The 14,766-nt window shown below is 38.6% G+C and overlaps 1 protein-coding gene across 11 annotated transcripts in view; it reads left to right on the top strand.

Annotated features, from left to right (window-relative positions):
• The window catches only part of LOC127567561 (transcription factor 4-like), a 470,428-nt gene that overhangs the window by 408,095 nt on the left and 47,567 nt on the right, over nt 1-14,766 (top strand). For all 11 annotated transcript variants that reach the window (XM_052010594.1, XM_052010593.1, XM_052010592.1 and 8 more), the window contains 5 exons: nt 2,924-3,056; nt 6,307-6,374; nt 8,492-8,570; nt 8,690-8,766; nt 11,343-11,546. In XM_052010594.1, coding sequence (XP_051866554.1) covers nt 2,924-3,056; nt 6,307-6,374; nt 8,492-8,570; nt 8,690-8,766; nt 11,343-11,546 — 561 coding nt within the window. The remainder of the gene's footprint in view (nt 1-2,923; nt 3,057-6,306; nt 6,375-8,491; nt 8,571-8,689; nt 8,767-11,342; nt 11,547-14,766) is intronic.

The following is a 14,766-nucleotide window of genomic DNA, read 5'->3' as shown; positions in this document are numbered from 1 at the left end:
AATTTCTTAACTTTGTACTGCATATGAGTGCGTCAGCATTTAAAAGCAACTTTAATTAGAATTCCAATAAATTGGAGAATTACTGTGTTTATTTTCCCATGATGTTCTAAAGAAACTGAATTATTCCTTAGTTGGAGATAATTTTCCTGAGGACCCAATCCTTTAGTAAGTCTGTTGAATAAGTAGAGGTGACAAATCCAGTCACACCCTGTCCTCTTTCCATATCCATAGACAACTGCTCCAACTGATTTTGTTTTCTCCAGAGTAAAAGGATGCAGAAAGATTGCTGTGTGTATCCTATCATCCAGTTAAAGCCATACAATTTGACATCAGCCACAAATCCAACTTGCAAACTTCCTGCTCTGTATGCTGCATTAATAAAGCAAATTTTCTGCAAACATTAATAGCTTAAATAAGAAGGTTTTACGTTTAAAGTACTCTCAACTTTCTCATCTTAACTGTGACCAAAATCATTAGTGTGTTCTCAAACGGAATGGAAGTACCTTCATTCCCAATACAAAAATTCCACCTTGCAGCCCTGTTGAAATTAAGAGATCGTTACATGACCTTAGTGTCTCCCACTAAAAAGATTAAATTAAACCTATATGCTTGAATCCATTGGGATTCTTTCACCACAATCACACCACAAAGTGGGTGTGACCCTTATTTTTAATGGTTCCCTGGCTTACAGAAATGTGTGTATGAATGCACGCACATCTTGCAGTTAAGTCATCTATTTCCTGGCACCTTCTTCTTCTTCATACATTCAAGACACATTTAAAATCCACACCTGCTATTACTAACCAACTTATGATTTGACCCCTCTATTCTCCTACTGTTCTCCACCTTAATGTAATTTCATAGTATAGATCTTCACCCTTCACAGAAGTCACTCAATTGAAAAAAGTGCAAAAGAATATACAAGAAAACTTCAATGCTTTTCTTACATTTATATGATTAAATATTGAAGATAAATATTTCTGTACAGATCCTAGGGAATGTCTACTCACAGCCACTTACAGCAATGTGCATTCAATTAAAAATTGATCCAAAAGTTCTGTAAATTGTTATTTTTATTTCCTCCATGCATTTTCATAAATAATAGCTTAATTTATTTTTCGTAAATCAAATGCAGCACTTCATTGTAAGCCCACAGGCTTCTATCTGGGTGGGCTGCTTATCATGGAAAGAAGTGTTTTTAATATCAGCTTTGTGCCTAGTGAGCACACTGTTTAAAAAAACACACAAATGGAAGAGTGCAAACAAGGGGCCGTTTGGCTGAGGAATATTGATTTTAAGGGTTCCTAAAACAAAATGAAAAACGACATGTTTCTCCATTGTTATTATCAAAACCTGTAAAATTATTTTACATTTTTTTACATGTGCAGTTGAAATTATACACAAATGTAGTCTGGTGGAGGTGCTACTTTCCAGGGGTTTATCAAGTCATACAGAGTTTGTCTATGGAGCTTCAAGTAATATTTTTGCATTCAGTTTGAATACAAAGTTGAGTCACTCCTCTCAGAGCTGGTTTTCCATTCTATAAACAGATGTTCGATTAATCCAACTGGCATCAACACTTGTCCATTTTCATTTTCTTTACTCTTTTTTACCCTCTTTGTTGTTTATGACTGCTGTCTTCTGCATTGGAAAATAAAGTGGCCCTAATGGGAGTTCACACTTTTTTTTGCTCTAGGATATATTAAAAAACAGTCTATCACTGCATTAATATCTGTAATGTTCCTTCTGCAACACATGTTTCCAGTCCCATTTGCAGTCTGGGATAACTGCAAACAAAGTAACACACCACAAGGAAAAAAATATATACCATTCCAACTTACTGTAGGACAGTAATGCGCCAGTGGGAGGATTGCTTCAAATTCATGAGAATCACTCTGTCATCAGAACATCAGTGATAAATATTCATAGTAAAATTCTCTGAAATCCCACATTCCTTTGTTGATTTCACTGCATCTTTTTAAACTCCAATGTGGGCGAATATTTGACCTGACAATCACTCCCACTCTACCCTCCTCCGCTATGCCTTGCCTCATTTAAGATAGAATTTTGCACTAACGGTTGATAGGGAACCGTGATTTTATTTTAATACATTCTCAGGGTCTCCTGTTCAGCAAGTTGATTTTTTAAAAGACTTGATGAATTGGAGATCAGTTTCCAATTCAGTGTTGACCTTAATATTAATGTGTGAAAAGATAATCACAGTTTTTTTAAAGGACATTGTATTGTTGTCTAAAAAAAAATACCACCAACACTAATATAATGGTACGGGATTGGAATATCATGATTAGTTTCACTGCCCTGTGTTAACAAGAGTAAGAACAGTAAATGTTTTGAGCCAAGTGAATAGATGCAAAATTTCTGCAGGAAAATGCCCAGATGTAGGTGTCAGGTGAAGAACAGGATCAGGCATGGTTGCAGTACAAGTTTGAACTTCATCTAGTTTGAAGGCAACATTAATTATGGCCAAAAAAAAGCACATAATTTATGGGAAGGTTTAGCACAGGTATTTAAATAACAGAGAAGTTTGTTCACGTCGATAGGAAATCATTGGTGGGAAGGTGGATAACTAGAGAAAATTGCCATGAAAGCTAAGAGGAAGATGTGATTTTTTTTTTACTCAGCAAGTTGTTAAGATCAGCAATAAAGTGGTGGCAGATTCAGTCATAACTTTCAGAAAGGAAATTAAATATCCACTTTAAAGAGGATGGGCATTGCAGGAAAAGAGCACAGGCTTGGACCTGATTGACTAGTTTTTTTCTAAAATACAATGGGCTGAATGCATACAAATATAAAGTGATGCTTGAGAACAAGATATTACTGAATGTAGAACAGAACATTAAATGCAAAATTAATATTTTTTCTTCATTTATTTCCATATAATATATAAACATGCAAACCACAGAACTACCCATCACACTCCTCAACAGACATCAATGCCAGTCTCCCACCGATGTCCAGTTTCCACCGCAGTGGCACAAATCACTATGGCGCCTCGTCCTGCACACCACCAGCCAATGGAACAGACAATATTATGGGTAAGTACAGAGGGGAGGAGTATCTCGTGCCTTTCAGAAATTAAGTTGTCCCACAGTAATTTGGAAGAAAGGCATTGACTGATGTTATTGTTGAAATGGATGACCAACTTTGCTAATTGCAATATATAATTCTTCATTGTTACTCTTTTGCAGTTTGTTGAATACTGAGTGGTTATTGCATCAGTTGACTCAAGCTAACCAATTTATTTCACTGGGACAAAGCAATACATGAACATGAAAGCATTATTAAACAACAAGACTGTAATACACGTGTACACACCATTCCATATATCTTGCTCCAAGATCCTGCAAGTGTAACATTCTTGGAGGAAAAGAGGGTTAGACAATACATGTTAGACAATAAATGGTAGTTCTGAGACTTAAAGTGTGGTCTTTTATTGAAACAGCTGTTTTGCTTCTATGGTTAAATCAATGGGACCTTATGGCCCACTTCGACCAAATTTCCAGCCTACCTTCCACATTTATGATGTACTCATGGCTGAATGGGAGACATGTAAATTTCATAAATCATTGGAAAAGGGAATTTCTTAGTAGCTTGAAATAAAAATGAATGTTGAAGATTTCGAGCAGCAAGGTGGCTCATATGATATAAAAATACACATTTGGTCAGACAACTAGCCTTCTTTTATGAAAAAGCAACAAGATGCTGGAGGAACTCAGCAGGCCAGGTAGCATCTGTGGAGAAAAACAGGTGGTAAACGTTTCAGGTCAAGACCCTTCTTCAGGACTGAAGTTAGGAAAAGGGGAATCTCAGTATATAGGGGGGAAGAACAGGACAGTGATAGGTGGATAAAAGAGGGGAGGTGGGGTGGGCACCCTTCTTTTTTCCACCTATCACTGCTCTGCTTTTCCCTTCTGTATATTGGGCTTCCCCTTTTTGTATCTTCAGTCTTGAAGAAGGGTCCTGACCCGAAACGTTGACCAGCTGCTTTTCTCCAGGATACTGCCTTGTTGTTTTTTCATCTAGATTCGGGCATCTGCAGTCCTTTGTTTCTCTAGCCTTCTTTTATATTGTACCATCCAATGATTTCAATTAGAATAATAGTACCACTGATTAAAATATAACATCATTAATTGTTCTAATGGGCATTAAATCCAGAATGGGATTGCGAAGTGTTTTAATGCATGTAATCCTGTATGAAGGAAGCTGCTGCTTTTAGTAGTTACATGTGGTCTATCAGTCATGATATCCCAGTGGATTTTAATATTGTAATGTTCAAGCCATTAGCAGTGACCACATTTAAGAGATTTTAAACTCTTGGGTAATATCTGAAGGTAAAGTTTGGATCATGTGAAACTTAGTCAGCCTTGTTATTAATAAAAGAGCGCTGTCTTCATGAGAAGGGTTTGGGAAATATTTTTGCTTTAGAAAGCTGTAACTGGTACAGACTTCACTACAAACATCATCACCTCACTATGACAGACTGTGGTACCACTGTGACAGGAGTGACACAGGCTGCTCTCCCTTCAGAGAAATAATTTATCCAAACACATTTTTTCACTCAGACAAGTCCCCATATATTTCAAACCTGTTTCATTAAAGAGATTTAGAAATTTACATTATAGTATGCTTATTCAGGCATTTGTATTCATGCTGGGGAAATCCAAAAAGAATTCTTCGGCTCTGTGTTGTCCATGAAACTTCCTCCCACTTGAAATTTTTACCATTATTATCTGTAATCCTGTTTACTTCAACCTATTCTTGTTGTGAAATCCATACACAAAGTAATTTTCCCTAACATTTTCTTTTTTTGAGCATCCAATCTTTGATTCCTTACACAGAGGAAATGGTCTTTACATATCCATACTTATAATTACTTTAATTTCTTTACATCTTCTGTTAGCCTGCTATTCTTCAGCTGGAGTTGTCCCAGAATTCTAGCTTATATCCAGTTGTTGTTTTGGTGACAGTACCCTGATGAAATCACACTTACTGTAATTCAATGCATTGCACATCTTTATCTTTGTACCTCATTTCTTCAAAAGATTACAAGACGTTTGCTGAGAGCTCCATTGGCAGTTTACTCAGCAAATGCCACTTGCTATGGTGCTCATCCATACTGACTGAAGGTAACCCAAGTATGATGCCTGAATTGCATCAAGTTAGCAGATCACTCCTGGAGCACTGCTGGAAACCTAGAGATGGCTTCTATGAGTGAGAGTGGATAGAAATCAGCTAAAAACCCAGATCAACATCCAGTGATCCTTACTGGGGTGTGTACACATAACAATCAGCATGCTAGCAAATTTATGAACATTGCTTTATATCAGATGCCATTGTACCACATTAAGCATAAAAATCATCTCAGCTAAGTGATCCTACATCTAATAACAAATATAATTCTGGTGACGTTCCTGATGATTTATTCAAACCAATGTGCATATGAAGCCATGTCACATGGACACAACTTGTGCACTACAGGTGCCAAATAAGTTAAATACATATATCCCATAATATCATCAATTGATTGCATTAAATTCTTCTCCGTTTTCATGAATTACTGGCTCGGTCATTTTGTAATTCTGATCCAGATTTCTAGAAATAAGAAGCTCAAAGCAGGCCATTTGACTTGGTAGCTATACCATTGTTGCTCTCCATTAGAAGCCATCGATTATAATCCTACTCTTCTGTTAGCTTGCTCAGAACAAACCTGTTTTTTCCCCATCATCTTTCCACTTTCCTTTGTATAAAAATTTATTCTCACCTCTAATTTGTTTTCAAAACTTCATCTGATTGTCACTCATAAATAGGCACTCAGGGAACTGCCTCTGACTTTGTCCCTTTTGTGTCTGAAGTGTAACCTTCATATGTGCTTGCCTGTCCTCAGACTTTTGCTTTCTGAATTAAGCATGCTGAGACCTATCCTCATTCTGTCTGTCCAACTTTGAACACTAAATTAGGCAGAAGGCAACAGCTGTTTCCAAGCACCGGTATTTTCTAACATATATGACATAATCCAAATTCCATCAGAATAGGAAAGGGGCATTCAAAAGAGCAACTCAGTGAGAATTGCTGTTAAGTTTGCAAAATGTAAAAACTTTGAAACTCGATCATAAATTCACTTCTCCCCTCCTTGTCATCCATCTGTATCAAATAAACCTGCTAATGTTGTAGTTCTAAGTCCATGACATCATCTGGCAGTATTCCACAACTTTGTGAAATGTAAAGCTGAAATTTTTCTATAGGTTGTAACCTAATTTGATTAGTTTTTATTTTTCTCTGTCCTAGTGAGCAGAGCAGGAGCGTCAACTGGCAGCTCGCAGACTGGTGATGCACTGGGCAAAGCACTTGCATCAGTAAGTGGAGAGGTTGTTGCTCACTTCTGTTGATGGTATGAGGTTGGGGGCAGAAGATGTGGAAGGTTGCCAGTGGTTTGGAGAAGTTGTACAAATCTAGTAGCCGTGCAGTGTAATGATATAAAAGTGGAATCTCAAAATGCTTCAAAACATTTAATAGACCCGTACCAAACAGGGATATTCATACAGATGATTACTTGAGCGTGTAACAGATTTAATCCAAACTTCTTGGCTGTCTGACTGGGATTTGTATTTAATTTTTAATGGCATAATCTTCTCTAAAGATAGTTCCAGAAACTCCTTGGCACAATACTGTTTTTACATTAACAGTAAAACTCCAATAATCTGGCACACACAGTACTTAAGTGATGCCAGACTAGCGGTTGGATATTATTCATACTATCCATACCTCAACACATTTTTAATTCACTTTTATTACATGTTGCACAGTGTTCTAATACATTTCCCTTTGAACCCAGTAAATTGAATGGGTGCTTGGGAACTGAGGCAGAGTGAACCGGAAGGGAGCCTGGAAACTGGGACCCTGGTGAATTAAAGGGGAATCTGGGAACCCAGGGCCCAGTGAGTTGGAAGAGAGCATGGGAAAGGGGCCCGAGTGAATCGGAAGGGAGTACGGGAACCAAAGCCCTGGTGAATTGAAATGGAGCACGGAGACCAGGACCCCAGTGAATGGAAAAGCAGGCAGAGAACAGTGCCCCGGTGAGTCTGAAGGAAGTGCAGGAACCAGGGCCTCAGTGAGTGGAAGGGAATGCGGGAACTATGGCCCCATTGAATGGAAGGGAGTGTGGGAACTAGGGCCCCAGTGAACGCAAGGGAACACTGGAAACACCACCTGGTGAGCCAGATGCCAGAGCATCCAAATTTCTGAGTAGTTGGATAGTGGATTATCAGAATTTTTCTGTATCTGGAAATCTTATTGATGGGGTGCAAAGGGCCATACCTAAAAAAACTGGGATTGCCCCAATTGTTTCTGTTTCAATTTGGACCTCCGAGCTCTTACCCTTAAGTCTAACAAATTGAAGTAGACACAGAAGAATTCTGTATTATCAGGTTTTACACAGCATGGTGATACACAGGTCATAACTCTAAAGTATTTTCCTATCAATGGCAGCAGCATCAGTAGGCTGTGGGGCTGTGTATTGAGATGTGTTCTTTACACAATGATATCCTAAATATTGATTCCTCAATGCTAACATTGCCACTGTGATGAGATAATGTCTTAGAAATTTAATGATGCTTTACTCATGTTAAAAGCATCTGATAATTGAACATGTAGTGTGGCAGATGTCATGGGTACATGTATTCTAAGCTGAAAGTATAGCACTGGTCATGTCATTGCACTCTTTGATCCTTTCTTTACAAAATTGCTTCACCTGTTCAGGAAAAATGTGCTTACCATGCATGCTAATTGGGTCCCGCTGGTCCATGTCTGTAACTGCTTGAGGAGCTGGTGGAGGCAAAGCAGAAAGAACAGCTAAAACCCACCATTTTGTTGTCATGCATCTCCCAGCAAAATATGAATAAAAATTAGATTGATTTACATGCTGAACATGAACAAAGAACAGCAATGGTGATTGGTTTTATGAGTACCAGAAGATATGTCCATGTTACCAAATTTTAAATGGTGCTGTCTTGTGTAAAACAAGCTGATAATGGAACTACCAATATTTAATTATCCTCACTGTGCATTGTGTTTGCATGCATGCATGGGTGTGCATAAGATAATAAGAGATCTTTCCTTCTGCTTCCCACACCCACTTCCCACCATACTTATTGCAAGTTGCTTACTTTGTGATCCATATTAAACCCATTTTTCAGAATTTGTACTCACACTGGGAGTTTAAAAAAAACTTGTATCTTTGCATCTTTCGCACTTGGGAAACATATTGCGAAACAGCTGTAAATTTGCAACAAATGCAAAATACTCAACAGTAGGATAAATGAACCTACAGTTTATACAGTGTTGATGACGAGTAATCATTACTGTACAGAAAGAACAGCCTCCCTGTTTTGCCATAGCATACCTCTGTAAGTACACTGTGATAATTAGATTTAAAGTGTTCTGTTAATAAAACAATTCCTGGTTTTATTTTTAGATCTACTCACCAGACCACACCAACACCAGTTTCCCTTCAAATCCATCAACGCCTGTTGGATCTCCGCCAACTCTCACAGGTAAAATAATCTGCCCTCCATACAGGCAGGACAACAGTATGCGTGGGTCTTTTGGGTTATTTCCTCCCTTTTGTTTTGACCTTGCATACCAAATTTTTATTTCTAATCTCTACTTTTAGCAGGTACCTCTGTGTGGTCCAGAAATGGAGGCCAAGGTCCATCCTCTCCCAATTATGAAGGCCCACTTCACTCTTTGGTAGGTCTAAGAATAAAGGACATTGTAATAATGTACTGCACAAAGTAAAGTTGGGCTCACTAATCCATTTGCACACTTGATCTGGCAGTGCCTTGGAAAGCTTTTTCATGGTGCTTCATTGGGTGAAGTAAATCTGTGCTTTGCTGTTTTATACCTCTGTAAATTAGGTTAAATCCTTAGGAAATTTCTCCATTTGAGGAGCAATATAGTGACATTCTTGAAATGTTAGCTTAATGCAATACAACTGAGGAACAGCTGAGTTCAACATGATCCAAATATCAGAATACTGTGAGTACTGAAAGCATTTTCATTTTTGAAAGTTTTACAATATTATTCTTAAATGCTGAGATTAGCAATAAAAGTTCATAGTAGAGTGGAGTTCTGAGGCTTTGACTTTGCATCCCTCATTCACGAGCCAAATTTGAAAACACTTGATACTGGCGCTGGAGGGTAGCTTTTCGGATTGTATTGGTTGGCTGGTGCACTGATTGGCAGTGTTAGTAAAGGCATTTTTCTACAGAGTAGCCCATTAGATCTGATTTGTAATATCTTTAAAAATATTAAAGTACTGGTGGAAACTTTTCAGGGCAACTGTGTGCAGACAAAAGAAATCAAACTGAAAGACCTTGAAAACAAGCTTGAAATTACACCATCCCTAAATATCAGAGGTGGACTAAACCAGAGGACGTAGATTTAGGATGAGGGGTAAGAAACTTAGAGGGGATCTGAGGGGGAACCTTTTTCACCCAGAGAGTGGTGAGTACTTGGAGTACATGACCTGAGAGAGTGGTGGAAGCAGAGTCGCTGACAGCGTTTAAGAAGTGTCAAGACGAGCACTTGAATCACCAAGGCATAGTAGGCTATGGACCAAGTGCTAGAAAATGGGATTAATAGAAAATGAGATTAATGGAAGAGTGCCCACTGGTTGGCATGGACGTGATGGGCTGAATAGCCTGTTTACAAAACGAAATACTCCTCCAGTCTCCTCATGAAGAACCATACCTATGCTGTGCAGTGGCATACTCACATCCTGTTCTGCAAGTGGCCCCAAACTGTTATAAGAGATGGGATTATAAATCTGCAGATCACAGCATCTTGCATGAGTGCATGGTGCAGAAATGCTACAATAAAAGTTGATGCAGCTTGTAAATATAAGATCAGTGAATAACATAGAACATTACAGCATAGGAACAGACCCTTCGTCCCGCAATGTCTCCGTCAACCTTGATGCCAATTTAATCTACACATCTGCTTGCACGTAGTCTATATCCCTCCGTTCCCTGCCTTTTTATATGTCTGTCCAACTGCCTCATAAATGTTGCAGTCACATCTACTTGCATTACTTCCCCTGGCAGTACGTTCCAGGAACCTACCACTCTCTATGTTTAAAAAAAACTGCCACGTAAATCTCCTTTAAATTTACCCCACCTCAGATTAAGGCTACGTGCTCTGGTATTTTCACCTTGGGGAAAAGGACTGACCATCTACCTTTATCTATGCCTCTCATAATTTTACATACTCAGGTTGTCACTCAGCCCCTGATGCTCCAGAGAAAACAATTCAAATTTGTCCAAACTCTCCTTACAGCTAATACTCTCTAATCCAGGCAGCATCCTGGTGAACCTCATCTACACCATCTCCAAAGCCTCCACGTCCTTCCTGTAATGGGGTGACCGGAACTGCACACAGTACTCCAAGTGTGGCCTATCCAAAGTTTTATACAGCTGCAACATGGCTTCCCAATTTTTATACTCAGCACCCTGACTGATGAAGGAAGTATACCATTTGCCCTCTTTACCAGCCTTTCTGCTAATGTTACTACTTTCAGGGAGCTATGGACTTGCACCCCAAGATCCCTCTGTACATCAATGACCTTAAGGGTCCTGCTATATTACTGTATACTGTTCTCTTACATCTGACCTCGCAAAGTGCAACACCTCACACTTGCCTGGATTAAGCTCTATCTCCAACTGATCCATATCTTGCTGAATCCTTTGATATCCACAACTCTGCCAATGTTTGTGTCATCTGCAAACTTGCGAATCAGTCCATCTACATATTTGTCCAAATCATTTATGAATGTGGGAGAGTTGGTGCTTATAAAAACAATGTCCCAGTGGGAACCTTTTAATTCATGTATTCCTTGCTTTCTATGCAGCTTGCTCCTTCTGTTATTGAGAATGGAAAAAGATCACAGGGCTTAACCAATAAATCCAATCCCTGAAAGAAAGGAAGAAATCTGATGATATCACTGGTGTAAACAATGACTGGCATTAGGGTGAATTGCACACGGAAATGTCTGGTCCAATTTCCTGATGGGCAGAACTTCAACAGGAAATGGGTGCAAATGAGGCATGCATGAAGTAATTTTATCTGATTTTTCCATATAAAATGCAGAAGACAATTGGTCAAATTTGTAGGCAAATATTTTTCTATAATAAAAATTAACTAATTATGCTACATTTATGACCACTTTTGACAAGTTTAATGTATTATTAAGATTTAAAATGAGCATTAATCGCAATCTGTGAAGTGGCTGAGAATATTTAATACAGATTTTTATCATTTTTTTTTAGCAAACCCGGATTGAAGACCGCCTGGAAAGATTGGACGATGCCATACATGTCCTGCGGAACCATGCTGTGGGACCGTCAACAGCCATGCCCAGTAGCCATAGCGACTTGCAGAATTTAATAGGAGCATCACACAATGGGCCAATGGGTGGCTTGGGATCAGGATATGGGACAGGTTTGCTGTCAACCAACAGACATTCTTTAATGGTAAGACACCAAACATGGGCATCTGCCCTGAAAATGATCTGTCTACAAACTCTAATACATTGCATGTACATGTTGGCTCTTATTTCTGGTAAATAAATATAGACTTGCAAGTCCTATTAATCTTATCTTTTCCCCCCATTTTTTTCTAAATAATTCCTATGGAATTCATAATTTTCTATGGAAGGTTCAGGCTCAAAATTTGAAGTATTTTATTTGAAAACATATTTCCAACAATCAGATTGTTTCTTTGAGAATTTACAGCAGCTTGGACAGGGTTTGAGTAATGATAACAGTGTTTAAGGTATGGCCGCTGTCAATGTTCTATGGTTTAATAAGAGCAAGTGCATTTTGTGAGAAAAGAAAGAAAGATTAATAAATGGCAGTTTAAACATATAATCTGATAAAAATAAGTGTAAGGCCAAAGTGATTAGTCAGTAGTATTTTGGGTTATGCATATAGTGACATAGTGCACAATCAATAAGCAGATCTTTGTCAATATTTTTATTAATTTCAAATAAGCAGTACAGAATGCATGAAACAAAGGAAAAAAATAAAATGTTACAAAATAGATTGTATTGAATCACACAAGAGATCACAATGCTTCATATTGATAGACAAAAAAAAATCAATTGATATTGATAAGTTGGAATCATTTTATTATAATCAATAAGCAGATCAAATTGGGAAAGGCTTTTCCTTAGAGTGAATGGCAATTCTTTTTTTCTGCTTTTGGCAGCAAGTCAAACATAATTGGCCATCTATTTAAAACTGTCACATAGTGAGGAAAAAGTTTCGTGAAGTTTTTACATGCAGTGGAAAGTTGAGGTTGAGACTGTGACAGTTCTATCTTTCAAAAGAAGTGGATAAATATATCTAACAGAGGAAAATACACAACTGTGGGAGTAGTTATGAATCAACAGAAATAGTTCTGGATTGCACCAGCAGAAGTACTGGCTCAAGAACAGTAAAGACAAATGGCCACCTCCCGTATTGCAAAGTTGTACAGTTCTATCAAATATAAACCTGCCATTTCTTGTTCAAATGCTGACCAGTCAACTGTGCAATTGAAAATACAAAAAATGCAAATGCTGAAAACGTGAAATTCAAACAAAATATGTCAGAGATGCTCAATGAGTCAGGCAACATCTTTGGAAGGAGAAACAATTAAGGTTTCTAGTCAAAAATCCTTCATCAAAATTGTGCTGTGCATTGCCAACATTTGCTGTTTTTTATTTTTCACTATTGATATTTAAGCATGAATATGAAAAGCTCTTCACTTGTGTTTTGTCGGCTGTTGTCTTTCATCTTGCAGCAAGATTGATGGAGTAAATGCGTAGGAGACAGTGGAGCAGTGAGCCATACAGGAATCTGTCCATTTATGCTGATGTTGTCATTAATGAATGCTTCTAACCCTCTTTCAATACCACATGCTCTCACCCCTACCACCTCTGAAGCTTCTGACTCTGGGATTCCAAATGTCTTATACCTTCCAGTATCTTGGCTGTGATTGTCCTTAACATGTAAGCCCCGTTGGTAATTTTAAAAGATGGTTGATCTATGATAGGCAACACAGTGAAGCCAACGCAGTAGAGACTTCATAAAACTGCTTTTCAATGGCTTTGATATCAGTATAGAACAGGAATTATATCTTCCAGTGTCTAGTCCGTACTGCTGCATTTACTGAGTATCCATGAGGTCGTTTGGGTGTCTTCTTGTATCCTTCCCAACTGTGAATTAGTTCCCTTGGACAGATGATCATGTTTATTTTGCATGCCGTACGTTCATTCTCCCAGTCTAACTGTAATCCAAGGGGAATGTCTACTATTGTACCCAATTCTAGGAGCAGTTGGTTTGTATAGAAGCTTTGAAGTCAGGAAAATGTCTTACAGCACCTGCCACATCATTCCCTGTGGACTTCTTCACCTTAAAATAATTAAGAAAAACACTTTAGCTAGCAACATCTTACAGTGTTCATCTAACTCAACTAACCTCTTAGTGAAGCTTTAAATATCACTTGTAAGGAGTAGTCCTCTTTACTGTTGAACTTGTGAGAGGTTAAGAGAAAGCGTTGGCTTAAACGTCAAGATCCAGAATGGTGGCATCGCTGCAAAATCAGCTTTGCCTCCTGATCGACGCCATGATCTGTCTACTTCAAGAGCCTGGGTACTAAGGCCCTCAACCTAGTTTTGTACATTAGCACTGGGCACTGTAAAAATATTGAAGATGCTAGAAATCTGAAATAAAACAGAGCACTCAGCAGGTCAGGTAGCATCTTTGGAGAGAGAAACAGATTCCACTTTTCAGGTCTATACCTTTCTCCAGAACTAGCCAAAGTTAGCAGACAAGTATGTTTTAAGTTGCAGAGAAGGGGGAGGAGTGGAGAGAGAACAAAGGGACTATATGAGCTGGCAGCACCACCTCTTGTCACTTAGTGCTGAGCAGCCCTAGCATTCTCTTTTTATTATTTCAGTTTTCCAGCAACTGCAGGTTTTAATGTTTTGATTGTGATTTGCAGCTGTCATTGTGCAAACATCAAAATAGCAACAGAGCCTGAAAATGCTCCATTCTGTAGATATTAAAAAAAAGCAAAATTACATAGTAAGTATGAACTGCAAGGTGTAGAGATAGAGGTGGGGAAATGGTGCTGTATATGGTCTGGTACCAAGCCACACAAACCAGAGAAACTCAGGTTCAATCTTCAGTCTGCGTTGAATTAGCTGATCTCGGTCTAAACTTCATTCAATTCCAGCAGTGGGTAAGGACGAGTCGGCCTGGTTTGCTGTTCCTAAATGACAAATCCTAAAGAAACAAAGGACAGCAGATGCTGGAATCTAGATGAAAAACACTATGATGCTGGAGGAACTCAGCAGGCCAGGCAGCATCTGTGGAGAAAAGCAGGCAGTCCTGACCCAAAATGTTGACCTCTGCTTTTCTCCACAGATGCTACCTGGCCTGCTGAGTTCCTCCAGCATCATAGTGTTTTTTATTCATGACAAATTCTAACCTCAGTTGGAAATTGAATGAGCATAGCTGTTATGTGGACATAGCTAAACTGGTGAATGAGATGCCTTTCGGAGTCAAACAGCCAGCTAACGCTCATGTTTCAGCCTCATGCATGAACCTGGTTGTAGGGCTACTGGTACTTTATGAATCATATTTCAGCATGAATCAAACCCTTTAGAAGACAGAAAGAATTTGACAAGAAAATGCTTTTGACCAC

This window comes from Pristis pectinata, chromosome 2 (assembly GCF_009764475.1).
Source record: "Pristis pectinata isolate sPriPec2 chromosome 2, sPriPec2.1.pri, whole genome shotgun sequence".
Classification (NCBI taxonomy): Eukaryota; Metazoa; Chordata; class Chondrichthyes; order Rhinopristiformes; family Pristidae; genus Pristis; species Pristis pectinata.
The sequence above is the reverse complement of the archived record's forward strand: the minus strand, read 5'-3'. Positions and strand labels throughout refer to the sequence as shown.